Source organism: Pelmatolapia mariae, linkage group LG7 (genome assembly GCF_036321145.2).
Source record: "Pelmatolapia mariae isolate MD_Pm_ZW linkage group LG7, Pm_UMD_F_2, whole genome shotgun sequence".
NCBI lineage: Eukaryota > Metazoa > Chordata > Actinopteri > Cichliformes > Cichlidae > Pelmatolapia > Pelmatolapia mariae.
The window spans coordinates 36,496,293-36,518,033 of record NC_086233.1 but is presented as its reverse complement, the minus strand read 5'-3'; the positions used below and the strand labels follow the sequence as shown (position 1 = coordinate 36,518,033).

At 41.7% G+C, this 21,741-nt stretch overlaps 1 protein-coding gene across 2 annotated transcripts in view; it reads right to left on the bottom strand.

The window, feature by feature from the left end:
• Positions 1-21,741, bottom strand: part of gfra2b (GDNF family receptor alpha 2b) — a 128,199-nt gene that overhangs the window by 5,165 nt on the left and 101,293 nt on the right. For both annotated transcript variants that reach the window (XR_010094353.1, XM_063478934.1), the window contains exons 8-9: positions 15,640-15,824; positions 1,890-1,937 (exon numbers count right to left, since the gene is read on the bottom strand). Coding sequence is in view for 1 of the 2 variants with exons in the window: in XM_063478934.1 (XP_063335004.1) it covers positions 1,890-1,937; positions 15,640-15,824 (233 nt within the window). In the remaining variant the exon portion in view is untranslated. The remainder of the gene's footprint in view (positions 1-1,889; positions 1,938-15,639; positions 15,825-21,741) is intronic.

The window sequence follows — 21,741 nt, the reverse complement described above, 5'->3', positions numbered from 1 at the left end:
TGGATCAATAATTGATTTATTTCTTTTGTAACTGTCAGCTGTAGACGGCGGCGTCACTTAACCAGAGCAAGCAACTCGGAGCGTGAACCTCTGAAAACGCAGCTGAAGAGGAAACATAAAGCGTAAAATCTGTGGTATTACACATTTGTAACATCGCTGCACTTTTATTCTTCATTTTTATTTTGTTGCAGGAGGAGCAGCATCCTACTGTGGTCGCCGCCCTCAGCACAGATGGTGTGTGGAGGCCGAGCAGGAGAGGTGTCTGCTGGAAGGTAAAGTGAGTCACAGAGCTGAGCTTTTATGGGCTGCTAAATATCTGAGTGTAACTCTCTTGCTTGAGTTTCAGCAGGTAATTCATTTTGTGTCTCTCTGTTTTACAGACAGATCTCCACCGAGGCGCAGCCGCTCGTTTTCTTTGCCGCCACACTCTCTGCCGCTTCTTATTCGTGCATATTTCATGTTGGAAGTTCATCTCCAGCTTCAGGTTTGGCAATAATATATCAATAAATTCAACAAAGTGCTCCCATGTTCTCCATCTGTCATGTGACTCTCCTCTCCATCCCGGGGTGGTAAGAGCTGCTGATGAAGATATTAGTGTGGCCGGGTGATCAAGTATTAATACAGAGCAGCTTATTGGAGGGAGCCTCACTTTGTTTCCTCACACTGCACTTTACAGTTCAGCCGTGGATCTTTAACCCGAAAACAGATGGAGGACACTCAGAGAACCGGCCACAGGGAGGCTTACACAGGAAGTCTGGCAGCAAACTCTTAGAAATGAGAGTGGGCGAAAACACTGAAAACTTCTACTGCTCGCTTTTTAATGTGCCAGCTGTGAAACTGAGAGCTGAGTACACACAGCATCCCATCATACACCGTTTCTAAAAGACTACAGACACTATACTCATACGGTCAGTCACAGGTAGCCCCGCACTAAACCCTTACCTGTTTTCTGGTCCTTTCTGAGTTACAGGACCTGAAACTCCAAAATGGACATGGTGCTTTATTAAATCAGGCCTGAAAGCAGCGACTGACACCATAAGTTCATTGGGAAAGAGTTTCCTGAGCTCAGATCCAGAGGCAGTTTCACCCATCCTTTAACAGTCTTTCCTGAAGATCACATCTCACCTCAGAATGATCTCCTCATAATCTCACTTGACCAAAAAGCCCACGCTGTAAAAAAACGCAACTTAAGTTTACTTTTTTCCATTATGTTGACCAATAATAAAAGCTTTCTCTGTGATGTAATAGTGGCCCTCTCAGACACACAATCAGAAAACGTCTAGTAAACAGGTGTCAAACTTCAGTTCTTGAGGGCTGGTGAGGTGGCAATTCAGCCATTTGATTCATGTTACAGCAGCTCATGAGTGAATGCACAAGGTGCAATAAAAGTACTTTTAGAAGTAAAAATTTCCAAACACTTACATTTACTTACATTTATTTAAAATTACTTGAGAAGGGTTAGGGGTTGCCACCTCAGCATGCAGTCAAGTTTTATTGAGTCTCCTAATGACCTAATTTTATAAAAGGTTGCAGCAGGGACACATTTAAAAGTTTCAGGACACCGGCCCTTGAGGACTGGAGTTTGACACCCCTGGTTTAGTATAATCAAGAACTTCCATTGTCTGGACTTCCTGTTCCATAAGGGGCGCTCTCAGGTCTGTCCAGAATGAACTTGCTCAGATGATTTTAGTGAAAGGGCTCTAAGCTGTCTGTCTCTGATAAAAATCATCTGTTCATTTTTCATCTCATCATCTGATCTGATGATGCACGTCAGCGTCATATAAACATCCTGAACACCACATCAGCTGGTCCAAGTGATGGGGGAGATGGAGACCCCTCCACCCATTACTTCAACCATCGTTTTTAAAGTTTTGATCAGAGCTGCTCACCTCCTCGCACTCGAAGTCATCAGAGGGGATGCACTTCTGTCCTCCATCCTGTAAAACAAGAGCTCACTGTGAGAAAGTATCAGGCTGAGTATTGAATAAGATCCATCCATCCATCCATCCATCCATCCATCCAGATCAGTAATAAAATGTGTGAGTGAACAAGGTGGTTTCTGATGAGTTTCAATAGAAAAATCAAGCCATGGTGCTGGACTGAGACCTGCAGGAATTTGAAGTGTGATCTTCCTCTGCTGAGTCTTCATCTGTAATATCGTGCAGAAGCTTGTCAGAGAAAGCTGAAGGCTTTAGTTGATCTGTAAAAACTCTCAGATTCTCTCATGGTGCACGCAAAGACCTCCACAATATTTTCAATAAATGATGGCGCCATTTTCCACAGAACTGACTGGCCAGTGCATGGGGCTTAATCATGCTGTAACCACTGTGAACCTAAAGTTAAACCTCCCTAAAGTCCAAACCCTGTATCACAATACAGGCCACAGACTAATAATCATAATGATTTTTGTACTTATACTGAGGTTTTGATGCATGCTCAATCATCCAGGTAAGTAAATCCCCAAAAGTTGATTCTGTTCATTTGGACGTAGCGTTTTCAGTGGGAGAAACGTTTTGTCACTCATCCAAGTGACTTCTTCAGTCTCAGCTGACTACAGGTTTCCCCAATCTTATAATGATTCACTTGCTTAAATCAAAAGGATTTAGTTCCAAAAAGTACTCAGAGTCAGGTCCATAAATACCTGGACCCCACAGAGGTTTAAAATGCAGCATGCACACTTCAGCTTTAATTCAGAGGTAAAAATTACAGTCAGTGATTTCAAAGGCTCTCGGGTTCTCTGCAGATGTCTGTCAAACTGAGTGGAAACAACAGATTCCTCAGAAACAGATCATCAATAATTAAAGCAGATGGTCAAAACCTGAAGTAAAATGTGGTGTTTGCACCACTGTTTCTGGGAGATCGTTAAAGGAAGCAGCTCCTCCACGTTTCAGCCTCCTCGGCTTGTTAAATCGAGCTCCACCTTCATTGAAATGCAGAGTGCTGATGATGACAAGGATGCACACTTATTTGTCCTCAAACACACACATGCCAGCATTTATCTCCGGCCTCCATCAGCTTCTTTGTCAGTGCTTCATTAGCATATCTCCTCCCGCTGCCTGGGTGGGTGAGCCAATCAGATCTTATCGCTCAGCGAGGAGGAAGAAAATTCTTTTCAGCGTCGGGGAAATCATTGCAAGTGGCCGGATCATTATCGTTTCCCTGAAATATACATGCGCAGAGCCACAAATAGGCATCCATGTGCACGCGCACAGGCTTATTTATCCTGATCATTAAAGCGTGCAGATGATTTGCTATCATATGGACATCTTCCAACGCTGGACGCCTCTGCACGTCTGCTTCCTTTAAAAGAACTGAAAATGATCGCCGTATTCACGAGCTTTGGGGAAAAGACACCATTCACAAAGCAAATTCAGAACAGTATGCATGAGGTGATATACAGCATCAACAGAGACGCAGCGCACAGCAGTATCACATTCCTGCCAATCCCTTTCTCTCTTTATCTGCCTGTTTTTCAGATGTAACTCCATCTGCACTGCCGGCTGTCCACAGAGCATTCAGACCCACTCCAAACATGCACGCTGACATCGCAGGTCTTTAGAAAGAGGCTTTGAAAGTGCTGACAGGTAGCTGTCTGCAGTTCTCTGCACCTGATGGAGGGCTGCAGGGTGAATTCATACTGTCACACTATGTTAAACGTGCAGTACAGGTGCCGTGAAATTGGATCATCTGACTCAGGGTTGGTCTCCTGTGGTCGCAGAGCATTTACAGGTGCTCAGAATGCTTCTGCAGGCACTCGGGCATAAAAGGGTTGGTTGAAGAATGGAGACAGGAAAATAAACCATCCATCCATCCATCCATCCATCCATCCATCGTTCTTCAGCGGTAGACTTCAGCAGATCACTGCTATGAGGGTGAAAGTGAATTTAGTTACAGGTTACAGGAAGCCAGAGGTCACGTCCCATTTGGACCTCTGTGATTTGAACATTGTTCCACTTTTTTTTTTTTTAAAAAAAAACCCTGTTTCCTCTCACTTCTGCTCAGTGGTTCTCCTTACTGTCAGCTAGTGGGTTAGGTTTAGGTGGGACTCTGCACCTCATGAAACTTGATGAAAACTTGGGTCTGAGCAGACCATCACTGTGACCTGATGTAGTGTTTTCCAGCTGAGGTCCAGGGGTTGTGGGAAACACTGAACAGAAATTCAGAAAGACTGATTTTTGGTCATGATCTTTGTTTGTGTTGTCGTTTTTAAGTTTGGTTTTCTGACTTTTAGAAGAACTCATCCTTCCTGCGATGATCTGCTTTCACCTCGGCTCTTTATACTTTCCAGCTGGTCTCTCAAGCCACCTTTAACACGCCGAGTTTACTTTCCATCTGTTTGCCTTCTTAACGCTTCCATCTTGGCAGTCTGTGAACTTCAAATGAAAACACTAAGCTCTGAACACACACGTCTTCATAAGGATGATCCACTGCAGCACTCTGCACCCACTCAGACATTACAGCTGAAATGATGGCCACGATGTGCTGTGCTGTATGTGGACTGAATGCAGACTCATATCTGTACTACAAGGATGTCTGCAGGCTGGACATAAAGGGAAGCACCATCGACCCTGAGGCCCGGTTGAGTTCAGACGACCATCACAGTGATCAACGCTGCAGCTTTGGACTGAGAGATGGGAAAACAGACACTTGAGCGTGTTCATCCGAACACTGTGCTCTGTGCAGCAAAAGAATTAAACAGAAAGAAATAAAAATGAATAGAAATGGTACAAAAAGCACGGACAATCCTCATGAGGAGGAACAAACTGAGTCATCTGCTCTTTATCTTAAGCCGAACAAATCCAACCCGTAAAGGTCCCAGAATCGCAAACCCTGGTCTTCATTCTTGCTCCACTGAAGAATTAGAATTACAGAAACTGTTTCCATTCCAGGAAAAGAGGACCAGAACTTTGTGCACTTCCTGTCACAGGGACCACCCTAGTGGGACCGTTTTTACCTCACTGTCACCATAAAGCTGCTGTTCCTAAAGTTGGAACCACAGTCATCAGAGGCCATGTGAGAAGTAACTGCAACAAATGCAATAACTGGCAGATGCAGCCATCAATTTCTAACACCAAAATTTATAAACAGTATCATAGGTGGGCGGAGCTTCTGGGTCTGAAGACTGCAGCCACAGGGGGTGATATATGTGGCTGCAAAACAAATCTACACCCTCTGCAAACACTTCTCTGATTTTATGCTCAATAACTTATTTTAGGTCATACTGAATAAAACAAAAAGTCACTTTTGTAAATTTTGGTCGTTTGATGTTTCAGAACGGTTTATCTGGGATACACGCACTGGTTAACTGTCAGTCCTAAATCATTAGCCAATGAGAGTTCACTTTCATAGTCTCCCCCACCCCGTTCTCGTCACATGTCATTTGAAAACACCAACATGTCAACAGTGGAAACTTTCATCTCGAGCCTTCAAACTGGGACCTCACAAATGAGTAGGTCAACTGAGTACATGATAATGATATGTAATCTCAAATCTGCTAAAAGGGCCTCTGGTTAAACGTCACTAAAGCACGCACTGCACAGGAAAAAAAAAAAAAAAAGGGTACTCCAGGGTAGGAACTTCTAAGAAACTCTATAAAACTGCAAGGCAGGGTTTCTCCTCTCAAACCAATCACCACCAGTTATTTGACAGCAATCAGCAACCACCTGGAAACCACAGTTACTGTCACTAACAGGACAAATCATCCTTCAGTTTCAAAGATTTGTAATAGAGGTTCATAAGGGTGTATACTTGCTTGTAGACACTGTGGATGGGCACATTGGTTGGCATGAAGCCATGCTATTCTGACATGGTAGCTGGTACATTGTAGTCTCGGTGAAGTTTGGTAGAAGCTGGAGGCCACATGTCACTCGAAGGTGAACTCACCTTCCAATGACAAAGCTCCAAGCTCACCCAGCTGTAACCAGAACTTCAAAACCTAGCATGGCTTAACTTCCTTCTGCTTCTGTTGTTGGGATTATGTGTGGAATTTACAGTGTGACTGAAGCTGTTACCAGTTATCAGAGCCTTTGAGTCCAGTGCAGTGGAAACAGGCTGAAGAAGTGTCACCTTTACAGGCCTGATCACTGTGCTGTACACCAGCCTTTGGTTAGGGTTACCAGACATTGATTATTACAGTCAGGGATGCATGGCTTTGTCATTGGAAGATGGAACAACACTGCTAATTAAAGGTTCGTGGAGCCACCCGTCAACCTGAACCTCCACCTTAGGTGTTCTTTTTTTTACTAAAATATCAGCTGATTTCCTGTTTTTGTCCCATCATGAGAATTCTGACCACTGGAAAGCTGCTGGTGTTTAAGCACAATTTCCAGAAATGCCTGAGATATCTGCACAAAATAGAGCTATTGCTACTTTTAGCTGCTCCCTCCTTCCCAGCGGGGACCTCCGTATGTTTGATTTGGCAGAATTTCATATTGGATGCTCTTCCTTCAACCCCAGAGGGATTAGTGTCTCCTCCGCACAAAATATTAACTGTAAAACTCTTTCTCTACTACAAAGACAAAGAGAATAAAAAAAACCCCATATGTTTAGGTGTACGAGTGCACCAAAATAAATGAAAGTCTTCACATATTCAAGACTTACGATTTAAAACAGAATGCCAAAATCCACAAACTGCTCCACGGCAGACAAATAGGAAGAAGACTCCAGTCTGCAGAACTGCAAGGACGATGTGAATGATGCAGTTTATTACAGACGCATCAGCTTCAGCTCCAGTTTCAGTGATACTAACTCAGTATTTTGTGACTCCAAAACTGAAATATATTAGAGGTGTTCCGGGATAGCATGAATGCTGGCAATGTGCTTAAAAAATAAGAACATTTCAGCTTTGGCTCAACCTTTAATTTTCCACATTGGCACAAGACTGCCAACACAGAGCTCAGACGGACCGAAAGAAAAAATCTGTTAGACATTTGGCTGCATGTGAGGAAACCATCACATAGAAACAGCTGAAGCCAAAACCCTCCAACAGAGGATGGCTGGACTTCAAGACTCAACATAAACTCTATAAAGAATCCAACATTTACATTATAATAATAAATAAACTAATAAAGTAGCCCTCATGTCTGTTTCAAACTAAAGAGAGGTATCAGCTTCTGCAGCTAGTTTAAATCATGGCCCTGGAAATGTGTTGAGGACATTCTGCGGTACCAGTCAGTGTGTGCTGGGTTCACTGGTCCACTTGTGTCTCCTGTTTTGTCTCTCCAGTCTAACACAGATAGTTTTACACTTTACACTTTTCTGTGTGTACATGTGTATATGGTTTTAAATATGCATTGCATGTTTTTTAGAGTATTTTTGGAATGGTAAAGTATATGATACCATGACATAATTGAGAACCAACAGCAGGAAGTGACATTTATGGACTGGTCATTTAGTTCAGTCCTGAGGGTGGTGCAGTCTTTGAGCATGCTGATGTTGTTTAGCTGTCCAGGCTTAAATAAGAAGATTCACTGATTCATTGAGGTGTGTAAATTGTTACACATCTCAGAAACTCATTAAACTCATTGGTTTGTTGCAGAATTCCCTCTTTTCTGTATTTGAGCCCACATTAAATAAAGCTACAAACTCAGTACACACTGACTTGGTTAACGTGCACACTCATGATCAGCAAAACTAATGTTGGGTATTTTTTGTAGAGTTTTCATTTTTTTCATCATTAAAAGTTATATGTGTATGTAAGTGGGTTAAAAATGTAAAAGTTCAGTAAAATGTCTCCACATCCATCCCATTATATGATGAAGTTTTCTATAATTCATGCTTTAAATCTCTTTCATAATGCATAGCAATTTATTTTGGCCTATATAACCTCCAGCCTTGCACCTCTTCTCTGTACATAATGGATGGAATTCCACTTTCCCACAATGCAGGCAGGATGACGCTAATGTGTGTGAAGGTGAAGAAGAGCGAAGCACATAAAGCTGCAGTGCTCAGACCTCCTCAGTCATACCTGCTGTCTGCATTTCTCTTTCTCTTTTTATTATACTGCTATAAAAAATGAGCTTTTTCAGATTTATCCCTTTAGAACCAAATATTCATACTTTATTTTTTGAGGCGATCCACACAGTTTGACTTTAGTCACAGTGCTCCAAAGTTACACGTTCTCCTGCTTTCGTGGTTTAATCGTGGCTGTGAAACATCTTCAAAAGGAGAAACAAAATGAGGGCAAACATATATTTTTATGTGTTTTTTTTTATTGCTAATAATGAACAGACTAACTTAAAGAAAGAAAATAACACAAGACCATCCACGATTCTTGCTTCCTACTAACAGCTGGTTTAATTTTCCAAAAACTGAAAGTTATCTCAAAGATAAAAATATGCTACTGTGGATGGATGAGGTCAGTTAATTCATCCAAACTCATGGGATTGATCTGAATACTTAGCCGGGAATCTTCATTTGCTTCTTTATCAGCTTTCCTCGGTTAACCACCACCTGATTTACAGATTTATAATCCGTGGTGTGCCAGTAAAACACCTGTGACTGAGCTCCAGATCTCCTCTCCACACAGGAATGTAAGCTGCACTGTTTGCCTACCTGCTAGAGTTCTGAGACTGAGCTGAAAACACACAGGCAGAGCTATCATGTCCTAAGCTTAAACACATTTTTACTGAGCCCCGGCATGGGAAGTATGAGAGGCATGCTCCTGTGGATTATACTGGACTGAATACAACCTAATATTTGTTTTTAAAGAGAAACTAGATAGTTATATGCTCCTTATATTTGATATAGATTTAAAATGAATAGTAGTTAGCTACCTGGCTGGTTATGGATTTAGACTACCAGCATGGTAAGCCAACAGGTCTGTAAGAATCACACTACTGAGGTGAGGGTCCACTGGGGTTGGATGGATGTATGTAAATTTCAGTATCAGAAAGTAAGTTTGAAGCGTGAACTATGCATGCATCCTTGGAGTGGACTGAAAAATACAGTAACGAGAACGGTTTGTCTGTGGTGTCTCAGTCAGCTCTGGAAGTGTTTGGTTAGCTGAGGGTAAACTGCACTAAGCTTTCAATTATTGAAAACTCAAACCAAGTTCACAGCATCTCCCCATGTCCTCTCAGCAGAAACACAACCATTAATAGTACAGCTTCTATAATATATTTTACCACCTCAGCCTCTATACTCCTGCATCATTCTGTAATTATCCAGCTGAAAAAAAAGTTAGGTGCTTTGGACTTAAATCTTCAAACATCTGGCAAACATGGTGGCATAATCTCTACCACCTAAAACTGCACATACATTTTTATGCAGATTACACTGTTTTATATGCCACTGGCTGTTCCTCGGATCTGGCCACTGCAAATATACAGTCTGCTTTTGATACATTTCAAAATTCTCTGATCACACATAAACTTATTTAAAACTCTGATAAAACAAAATGCATGAGTGCATTTAAGGTCAACTAAAAATATCCAGCATACAGTCCATACTAAAACTCATCATGGTCATTAAAATTGTTCTCTGTTATAAAGATGAATCCAAGATGGCAGCATGCTCTTTGTTCGTTATGTGTCTGTCTGAAATCAGTTGTCTGTAATTAGTTGTTCTTAAAAGATTTTTTCGTATTTTTTCGTATCTCTTAACAATTTTTTAACGTATTTCTTAACCTGACAGTTAATATTGCATGGATTGTTGGAAAATGTGTGGTTGGTAGATGCTTTGGAATTTGATGGATGCCTCTTCCTGGAGCTAACAGGCCTAGCCTGGCCCTGTACCGTCCTCCTGGAGTTAACTGGCCTAGACCCGGCTCTACACCATCTTCCAGGAGCTAACTGGCTAAGGTCTGGCCCTGCACCATCCTCCAGGAGCCAATTGGCCTAGGCCTGGCCCTGTGCCATCCTTGTGGATCTAACAGGCTTAGGACTGGTCTCGCATTATCCTTGTGGAGCTAACTGGCTTAGGTCCGGCCTTGTACCATCTCCCATGAGTTAACTGGCTTAGGCCTGGCCCTGCACCGTCCTTCAGGAGCTAATTGGCTTAGGCCCGGTCCAGCATCTTCCCACAGGAGCAAACTGGCCAAGATCTAGCCCTGCACTGTCCTCCAGGAGTTAACCGGCTCAGGCCTGGCCAAGCGCTGTCCTTCTGGAGTTAATTCGCCTAGGTCTGGCCCTGTGCCATTTTCCTGGAGCTAACTGGTTTGCTTCACCCACAGGTCTGTACTGTTCAATTTGTTAAGTACTAAAATTGTGGATGATGGCAGTATTTACTATTTTTATATTCCTCTTGGCCTTTTTGGACCCTCGGATAAGCAATTGCATATGGACACATAGCAGGGGAACCTCTGAAAATGATCTTTATCTGCAAGAGAATTCTGAAAAAGGCACATGCTCTATACTGTTGAAAAAAATAGAGCAGTTACCAACTCAGTTGGATCATGACATTAGTTTCATGCCTGTTTTGCCCAGAGACTTCCCTGAACTTCAGTCTACTCTGGTCTTGCATACTTATTTCATTTGCCCATTTAATGGAGGCTTCAGCTCGGGTTCAACATATCAAAGTTCTGAACCCAAATCAAAGGTGAAACAGAGGTTGTTGATTGTCTTGCTTCTATTTTTGTCAGGAAATGTGCAACCAAATCCTGGCCCTGAACTGCAATATTCCCAGACTCCTTCTGATTTTAAAATAATGTCTGGTGTCAAATATATTCATCTTAATGTGCGCAGCCTACTACCGAAGATGGACATGGTCAAAATTTGGGTTAAATCTACAGATGCAGATGTTGTTATAATTTCTGAAACTTGGTTAACTAAATCTATTACTAATGAAGACATTAACATATATGGGTACAATGTATATCGTACTGATAGGCCAAAAAAAGGAGGCGGTGTAGCTATTTATGTCAAATCAAGATTTAATGCCTCGATTGTTCTGTCCCAATCGATATGCAAACAAATGGAGTTTTTGGCTTTGAATGTAGATATTGCTAATACTCTTTCGATAACCATTGTTGGGTGTTACAGGCCCCCATCTGCTTCAAAAGAGGCATTATCTTCACTAAAGCATCTTTTGGCTAAATTAAATTACACTGAACTACTAATGGCTGGAGATTTGAACTGGGACTGGCTAAATGCAACTTCTGGTGAATTTAAAGAATTTTGCGATTCAATAAATCTTACCCAGCTAGTCTATCTTCCTACCAGGCCAAATCTTAAATGCCCTGAAAAGTCCACATTAATTGATTTGGTTTTAACAAATGTACCTCATAAATTCTCTTCGCTTGGTGTCTTCTGTAATGACCTAAGTGATCACTGTGTTGTTGCTGTTTGTAGAAATGCTAAAATTCCAAAATATAAGCCGCGCATAGTGTGTAAAAGGAATCTTAAACAATTCAATGAACAGGCTTTTCATCATGATTTGTCAGTAGTTAATTGGGAAAAAATCGGACTATTACCAGATGTACAGTTAGCCTGGACATATTTTAAGGAAAGTTTTATGGAAATTGTTAATAAACATGCCCCCTTACGTAAAGTTAGAATTAAAGGCCGAGAAAATCCCTGGTTCTCGCAGACACTCGCAGATAACATACACAAGCGTAATAGAGCATGGGACAAGGCGAGGCAAACAAATACTTCCACTGATTGGTCTGTTTTCAAACAGCTTAGAAATAAATGCACTTCTCTTATTAAAAAGGCCAAATCCGAATACTTTTTGTCTGTCACCACTGAGAATCTCAACGATCCACAGAAATTTTGGAAAGTAATCAAGTCTTTTTCTGTCAATAAAATGACTCAAACCTTTCCTAAATTTGTTGTAAAAGACTCAGTCTCAATTAATGATAAAACTGAAATTTTGAATTGCTTTAATGAGCACTTTTTATCAGTGGGTTCCTTGTTTGATTCTGCAGAAACTTTTTTAACAAATTCTTGCCCAAAATTCTCTATGTTTTCTGGAGACCGTTTTAACTTTGTACCCTTTAGTGTTTATGAAGTGCATAAAGCTTTAAAGGCTTTGGATCACAGAAAACCTCCTGGTCCAGACTTGATGGAACCTTATTTTTTGAAGCTGGCAGTGGATTATATTGCAGAACCACTTTCAATTCTATTTAATTTTTCAATTAAAACCAAAGAAATTCCATCGGTTTGGAAATCAGCTTTTGTCTTGCCTTTGTTGAAAGGAGGTGATCCATCGGTGTTGACTAATTATAGGCCAATATCAAATTTGTGTGTTTTATCCAAAATCATGGAATCTCTAGTTTGTGACCAGTTGAAGGAGTTTTTGTACTCTAATGATATTGTTTCTAAATTTCAGTCAGGCTTCAGGAAAAAACACAGTACCAACACTGCCACTATGAAAGTGATAAATGATATTATTATGGCACTTGATAAGAAATTGTACTGTGCGTCACTCTTTATTGACCTCTCAAAAGCTTTTGACACTGTTGATCATGCTGTCCTAAAAAACAGACTGCTCAGCCTTGGATTGTCAGAACATGCAATAGCGTGGTTCTCAAATTATCTGAATAATAGAACCCAGTGCATTAAACTTGAAGGTCTTTGTTCTAAATTTGTTGCTGTCCACAAGGGGGTGCCACAGGGCTCAGTTTTGGGTCCCCTTCTGTTTCTTTTATATATCAATGACTTGGGTCAAAATGTCTCAGACACAAATTTGCATTTTTATGCTGACGATACAGTTATTTACTGTTATGGATCATCTCTTACTCAGGCCATTGAAACCTTACAGAAAGCCTTTGTTGCTTTCCAGCATTCACTTATCCAGCTAAAATTAGTTCTCAATGCTGATAAGACTAAGCTAATGTTGTTTTCTAAGTCAAAGAAGGTCCCAGAGCCTATTCCAGTGGTGTCCACCCTTGAAGGAAATGTCATAGAGATAGTTCATGAATATAAATACCTTGGTGTCTGGATAGATGACTCCTTTACCTTTAAACCACATATAGAGAGACTTGTAAAGAAACTTAGGCTGAAACTTCGTTTTTTTTTTCCGTAATAAACAGTGTTTTTCCTTTGCAGTAAAAAAACGTCTTGTCACTGCAACCTTTTTATCTGTGTTAGATTATGGTGACATTCTGTATATGAACGCTTCTTCTTCATGCCTTCTAATGTTGGACACGGTGTATCATGCCTCCTTGAGGTTTATCACCAATTGTAGATATTTGACCCATCATTGTGACTTGTACTTAAGAGTAAATTGGCCTTCTTTGGCCATTAGAAGACAGGGGCATTGGTACACTTTTATTTACAAAGCTATGCTTGGATTGCTGCCTCCTTATATTTGTACTTTGGTCACAAGGACAAATAGTGGTTCTTACTCCTTGCGTTCAAATGATCAGCTGCTGCTGTCTGTTCCCCTTGTCCGCACAGAGTTGGGTAAGAAAGCCTTTGTCCACTCTGCGCCTTTTTCGTGGAACCTGTTACAGAAAGACTGGAAACTGACTGAACTGTTGTCTTTAAATGTTTTTAAAACTAAACTCAAAGGCCTACAGACTGCCTCAATAATGTGTAATTGTTTTGTGTAATTTTTAATCTTGTTTGTTTGTATGTATTTGTTTGGAAATGTGCTGCCTCTTGGCCAGGACTCCCTTGAAAAAGAGGTTTTTAATCTCAATGGGACATTCCTGGTTAAATAAAGGTTAAATAAAAAAAATAAATAAATAAATAATAAATATTTAGGACTCTGGCTGGAAGTTAGACTCACTTTTAAAAACCACTATTGAGGAAAATTAAAGATGAAGATTAGAGTTTCACATAGAAACAAATCTTGTTTCTCATTCACAAGCACATTGCCAGTCCTGGTAAATGGACTGCTTCTTACAAAGCGCTTTTCTACTGTACCTGAGCACTCAAGGCACTTTATACAACTTGACTCATTCACCCGTTCACACAAGCACGTTTTCTATGTAAGTGCTTTCTATCTGACATTCACACTCCGATGGATGTATCAAACAGCAACTTGGGTTTAGTACCTCTCCACGCAGACTGGAGCACCAGGGCTTGAACCACCAACCTTCCAGTTAGCAGATAACCTGCGCTACAGCCACACCAAAACGTTTGTGCCTTGGAAGGTAATGTGATTGATTTGGCAGATTTTCCATTCCTTCCTGCCCTGTGTCTGTAGAGAACCAGTGACCTTTTGCTTGCCATGCAAATGTGTCAACCACCACATTATAAGCAGAACACTAACGATGATATTGTTCATATGCATGCTTCTAAATCCACCTCGACGCCTCTTGATTTTGTGTATTCTGTGCACTGAATCATGTGTCTTTCCAGGCTCTGCTGCTTACCTCTGCTCCTTGGCTGAATTTAAACACAGTACTTACAATGTCAGTTTGCAGAACATTTTATCATTAGCTGTGCCTCTTGAAAACTGCATTTAAATACTTCGCTGCCTATAAATGGAATAAGCTAAAAACAAACCCAAGAATGGTGTTGTCTGATTTCACAGGAACATTTTAAAGGGTTGCATTTTTTTATATGCAACTACTCAAGTAGGTTTTTCTTCATCTGTGATAATGTGTAATAGCTTGTTCTATTGTGTAGCCGACTGTCTCAATTTTTGAATTTTTTTGTACTGACATTTCTCTTGAAAAAAGATCTTGTTCTCACTGAGCTTACCTGTTGTAAAGAATATAATAAATAAGGCAGCAGCCATCTACTGTAGCTCAGGCAGAAACCATAAAAAACTATATCCAGACCAAGCCTCTCATATATTCATCGAGTAATTTAAATAACTCGATGATAAAAAATCCTCACACCAAATTTTTTTCTTCAATGCTTCGTTCCGTCATTACCATGTAAACGCGAGCGACACATAAACAGGCCAGAGATAGAAACTTATTCAGGAGTAGTGAGTGAATAAACCACATTAAGAACACACAGGCCCCAGTCTTCAACAAAAACACTGATAACAGAAGAGCAGCAGAGATGATGACGCAGGCACAGTTTAATGTGGAGGAGGTTTGTTTCACACAGAGAAATCTGCAGTGAGTCTCCAGAAGTTTATTAAAATCTGCAGATGAAATGTTAACTTAGTCTGATACGTGTTTAAATTATACAGCTCGCTGAAAGCTGACGGCAGCCGTCCTATTTTACATGGAATTGATACCTGCAGCAAGCAGGGGTGAGTCTAAAGAGGGACATGGGGTGTACTAGTATTGTATTAATATTTCAAAATATAAATATTTAAAAAATGTAAAAATATATAAATGCAAGACCATTAAAAATGTACATGGGCCAATAAAACTGAGGATTGTTAGGTTGGACAGTGAATTATTATTAATATTAATTAAGGTCTACACCATAATAACATCTTGTTTTCAGCAGCACAGAAAGGCACAGCACACACTTCATAATGCTGTTACATTTCTCTTCATTGCAGCCACCACATTTTATCTGTAAGCCTTTTCTTTAAAGGCTTACAGATACAAACTCACTCACTCTCGAGCACAGTTAAACATGCAGACACACACGCACAAAAACTCATAAACATAAACACACAGCAAATCCACCTCATCCAGGAGATAAAATGCTGTCACAACTCTTTCTGCCTCCTGTTTTTATTATTGCTCAACAATAAGACAAAAGTACTTCTTATCCGATTGCTTGATTAATCAATGAAATAATCACTAGAATACTCGATTACTAAGGCCTAATCCAAACTCACCTGCAGGTTCGCACAAGTGGAAAACATACAAGCACTGTCCAGGGGTTTGATTGCATTTCCGTGCAGAGAGGGAGCAGGTTTGGCGATGACTGGAGGCCCGGCAGGGGGCAGGAAAGTGGATGACGGCTCGGTTACGAGAAGAGTCCCTCCCTCCGAGCTGTAACCAAATGACTGGATGGCATTTTCTGTGTGGAGATGGAGACGGGCGGTCAGAGAAAGAGCGAGAACTTTCTACACCTGCTGAGAACCACACTGACCTGACAACCAATTACTGTTTTCTCATCAAGAGGCAGCTGCCACCTGGCCTTCCTCCAGGGAGGTAACAAGAATCTGACGCTGGTCTGTATCCCAAATTTAGATCAGCACACATGGTTCATTGTTGGGTCCTAAATTCCCCCCAAAACAAGCCAAACCCTCCAAGCTCAATCAAACTGGTAATTATTACCGAGTATGTCTGTGAAGGTTCTCAGTCAACCAGGTCATCGTAGTCTAAGGAGCTTGGAAAGAAAAGCATCTGGACTTCTTTAAGTTGCTTGAAGACGTTTCACCTCTCATGTGGGAAGCTTCTTCAGTTCTAGGGTCACATGGTGGACAGTCCCAGATTTAAAGCCTGTGGGAGTTTCCCCCCAAAGAGGGACAAAGGACCCCCTGATGATCCTCTACCTAATCACATGAGCCAAGGTGTGAAAACGGGTGTGGGTCACAATCAGCCAGGGTTTCGGGTGAGCTCATTGTGAAACCTAGCCCCACCCTATCATGTGATTTCCTGAGGTCAGATTGCCCGGGGTGTGAGTGGGTGTTAAGGCGTCTGGGAAGGGATCTCAAAACTGGATTATAGATGGCAGACAGTTGGTGTTGTAAGCCACCGCCTCTGTTCAAAGATGGTCGCTCACAGTGGACATAAATGGCTTCTTTCACTTCTCTTTCAAACCATCTGTCCTCTCTGTCCAAAATGTGAACATTGGCATCCTCGAAAGAGTGACCTTTGTCCTTTAGATGCAGATGGACCGCCGAGTCTTGTCCCGTGGAGGTGGCTCTTCTATGTTATGCCATGCAAACACCTTGCTACCATCCTAGCACCTCTTGTGGGGAACACCCCACATCACATCATGAACTCCACCAACTTCACCGACAAGGCCCAGAAACTTATCCTGGATCCAGATGAAACCATGGTGTCCTTTGATGTAGTCTCTCTCTTCACTTGCATACCCACCACGGAGGCAGTGGAGACTGTCAGAAAACGACTAGAAGAAGACAGCTCCTTGGAAGACAGGACCAACTTCACACACGATCAGATTTGCACACTGTTAGACCACTACATATTTCAAATACAACAAGGGTTTCTACAGACAAAAACATGGCGGTGCCATGGGCTCACCGTGTCACCTATTGTAGCCAACCTTTACATGGAGGAAGTGGAAAGAAAGGCTCTTTTAAAGGGAGAGTACCCAGCCACTGGTACAGATATGTAGACGACACCTGGGTCAAAATCAAAACACAAGAAGTGGAATCCTTCACTGCGCATATTAACGCCATGGATAAAAACATCAAGTCCACTAGGGAAGACACAAAGGACAACTGTTTGCCTTTCCTGGACTGTGTCCTGCAGGTTGAAGAGAATGGAAACCTCAACATTGAAGTTTACCAGAAGCCCACACACACGGACCAGTACCTCCTCTTTGACTCCCACCACCCTCTGGAGCACAAACTTGGAGTAATTAGGACCCTACACCACCGGGCAGAAAATGTTCCCTCTAAGCCTGAAGGGAAAAAGAAGGAACACACACATGTAAAGGAAGCACTTAAGACATGCAGGTATCCTAATTGGGCTTTCATCAAGTCAGCAAAGATGCACAGAAAAGAAGATCAGACACCAGCGAGGGAGGATAAGAAAGACAGACGGAACAACATTGTCATCCCCTATGTAGCCGGTGTATCAGAGAAACTCAGGAGAGTTTTCTCCAAGCACGACATCCCAGTGCATTTCAGACCCAGCAACACACTCAGACAGAAACTGGTTCATCCCGAAGACAAAACTTGTAAACACAAACTTAACAATGTGGTGTATGCTGTACAGTGTAGCGAGGAATGCCCAGACCTCTACATTGGAGAGACCAAACAGCCACTTCACAAGCACAGGGCACAACATAGAAGAGCCACCTCCACAGGACAAGACTCGGCGGTCCATCTGCATCTTAAGGATAAAGGTCACTCTTTCGAGGATGCCAATGTTCACATTTTGGACAGAGAGGACAGATGGTTTGAAAGAGGACTGAAAGAAGCCATTTATGTCCACTGTGAGCGACCATCTTTGAACAGAGGCAGTGGCTTACGACACCAACTGTGACCCACACCCGTTTTCACACCTTGGCTCATGTGATTAGGTAGAGGATCATCTGGGGGTCCTTTTGTACCTCTTTGGGGTTTATTCCCACGGGGCTTAAATCTGGGACTCTCCACCATTTGACCCTAGAACTGAAGAAGCTTCTCGGATGAGAGGTGAAACGTCTTCAAGCAACTTAAAGAAGTCCAGACGCTTTTCTTTCCAAGCTCCTTAGACAATTATTACCGAGGCACACCTGTCAGAATCCAGCCCAAGTGTACCCAAGTCTAGCCTGAAGTGACCTAATTCAGCTGGTCACCTGGGTGTCTGGAAACATTTACTATATTATATATAATACATACCTGAAGTCATATTCATAACCAATGAACCTGTTGCTTCCTGCTATCGAATCTAATGCTCAGTTCGAAGAACTACAAATCTAAATAGCTGAAATAACTTTTTATCGACAGAAACAAAAGTCATTGGATTTGTGTCACACTGGAGGATGTGTAGTGTTTCCAGTGTGTGCCATCTTTGTGCCATTGTTTCATCTGAGCATATTGTGAGAGTCTTTGCAGATTCTGCAATCATTTATGGTCATGCTACACTCTTAGCTTATCACCTCTGCTGTCTGCAGACTTCAGGCAAACATAGACACAGGTGTGGTGACTGGGAGAAGAGATGTTATGTTGATTATGTTGCTGCTGCTTTGTGAAGGTCTGCAGAAGTTCTTCTTCTTCCAGCTGATTCATTTAAGGGTCGCCACAATGGATCATCTGCCTCCATCTATCCCACCATCCTCCTCTGTTACACCAACCTTCCGAATGTCCTCCTTTACAACATCCATGGGCGTTCTCTGAGGTCTTTTCTCTCCCTTTACCATCGTAGTCCCACATTTAGCATCCCTACTCTCACCTCCTCACTCCCGCCTTTCCTTCTCTCTCACTGCCTTCTAATATGCCTTCCCCCTCTGCTCTATGGCCAACAGGAGCACAGTTTCCACCAGCAACCTGTTAGCTAACAGAGGCCGAGGTGGTCATTGTAAACCTGGTATTTGGTATGGGTACAGTTTAGCCAGATACTGGGGCATACTGGGGGATACTGAGGCGGAGCAGCCTCGAATAAAGTCATCTGTCTACCAGTTAGATGCTGACTCACTCCACCTCTCCTTCATTCACAGCCTCCTCCAAATACCTCAGTATCTCACCATCAATTAGAAGGACAGCCATGGCATTTAGTGCAGAAACCCATGGTTGATGGAGGATGGGGAATTTTGGTGATCTAACATTTACATTTTTGGGTGAACTGTTAACCCTGTGTCCATCCCGGACCCCCTGAGGATAAATTGGGATCACTTGGTTATTATCTGCTGTTTCTTCATTTGAAGGAGTCCAAATACTTTGGTGTTTAGTGCACTGAATAATGGGATTTTTGAGTACTGAACCTGAAAAACCTTCACAGTAATAAGTGACGCTATGACTTCAGACCAGATTCAGATTAGATTTAAGACTTTTAAGAGTTAAAAAATGCAACTCATGATGAAATTCAAGGCCAGCATGACAACTATAAAACTGAAGAAACAAACAGACACAGGGTCGGAGACACAGGTGTTTTCTTTCACTGCAAAGACTTTTAAAAGATTGATTTAACCCCAGTTATGTCATTTTTAGTTTAATTAATTCAAGACCTTTTATGGATTGCAGGAATCCTGGATTATACATATGAATAATGCAAACTGAAAATCAAATTTTAACCTTCTTTTATGCCTTTGAGTGTTTTTTCTGGTCTTTTTTACATTCCGGGGATGCACTGGCCTTGGAGATGAAAATATAACCTAACAAACAGAAGACGAATGACTATCGACCATTTTCACAAGGGCTGAATACAGAATAAAGAATATACAAGTTAGTATTTACACCACAGTCTGGCTGAACTGTGTGTGTTTATGGGAATTCATACTGAGACCAGCACAGAGATGCACCAACAACTTTTTAAGCCCAACACACTGGTCTGTGGAGTCTGTTGGTAGGATCCATGGTGGTCTGTTTGGAGAATGATTAATGAACACAGCGCTGCAATGCAACCCACTCAACACAAGGCAGAGGCTGCTGCTGCCTCAGTGCAGCAAATCACGTTCAGATAACTGAAGGTTATTCTTGCATCTGAACACAAAATGTGTTTGTCCAGGTCTGACTACACCTCGACTGCAGAGAGCATTCTCCGCCCCTGTTACACGTTAAAGTGCCGCCGCGTGTCTTCTGACAGACCGGGAGATCATGGAGAGGGTACTCAAGCCCTGACGCTGTGCTCAGGTATCTGCACCAACATGTTAGCAGCAGGTGCTTTCAGGCCGTAACCTGGGAGGTGGACCTCCATGGATTGGACTGTGGGTCCGAAGTTCACCTGCTCCGTGATAAATCCCGCCCACTAACAGGAGCCATGATGAAGTGATAATCAGTGTTATTCCCGTCACCTGACAGAGCTCACAGTGTTGAGCCTGATCAGAGCACAGTCCAGTAATCTGAGTACTTTTGGGTTTGAACATTTGGAGACATGTACATCATAAACAGGCTTCATCCTTCATTAACTGACTGACCTTCACATATACATGAATGCATGAAGTTCAATGTAACGGCATGGTTGTGTTCTTCGCTGCCTGCAGCACATGGATATGTATGTTTGCATCCACAGCAGGAGGAGGAGGAGCGGGTGTGTGATGGAGGAGGTGCAGAGGTGATGTTGGAGCTGGGTCAGTGTTATTTAAAGACGGTATCTGGGGATCTTCAACACATCGGCTCGTACTTCTCTGTTTTTCCTCCTCCACTAACCTTTCCCCTCAATTATCCGCCTAACTCACACCTCTATTTCTTTAACCATGCCAACGTTTTCAGCATTTCATGTGCTGAGACGACACATTTAACAGTAACATGTATCATGATTTTATTCATCGATTTAACCTCATGCTGCAGTTCCACACCTCTGCACAGCTTGGGTTAGAGTTTGATAACATTTCTCCATTAAAGTCTGAAAGTCTCATTATTTATGAACCATTTAATGGTTTCCCAAAATGAACGCCTACTTTTAAAATGTGAATATTATCTCATTTTCTCTGTAATAATTTCTACAATCAATAATTAAGACATTTAAAAATAAGAAATTATTCAGTGTGAATATTTTCTGCTTTTCTATGCTTCATATTTGTAAACTGAATTATAGCGCCCAAATCACTTTCCTTTTATGGAATAATCAATTACACCACTGACAGAAAAACGCATTGATAATCAAATAGAATATTAAGTACATCAACCCCTCCCCCTTGCCCCACATGGATCAGCAAAAATCAGGTCATGTGACAGGTAATAACGTTATTGCATCTAATCAATCAGTAACACCTGGAGACGTTCAAACTTCAGTGTTTCCAGAATTTGGGAAATTGTTTGTTTACCCTTCACCCCTCCCACCTGTGGTCATAGATCAGAGCTAACAGTTTTTGGAAAATACATAACCTAAACAGGCAACATCATTGATAAGCAACATAGAAATGAAAAATTCTGTTCTGAGTTCTGTAATATGATAGAGCTGAAATTTTGAATTTCCATGAATTTCCACCCTTTCAGTGTAAAGGGGGAAGATACATTTCTGTGAGCAGCAGCTTCATAAACTCAGATCCATAAATGACTGAATCCATCAGACAACAAACAGAAAACACAACATAAAACTAACTGCTGGTATGTTCACATGGTGTTACAGCAGTGTGACGGCTGATTGGCTTATAACCT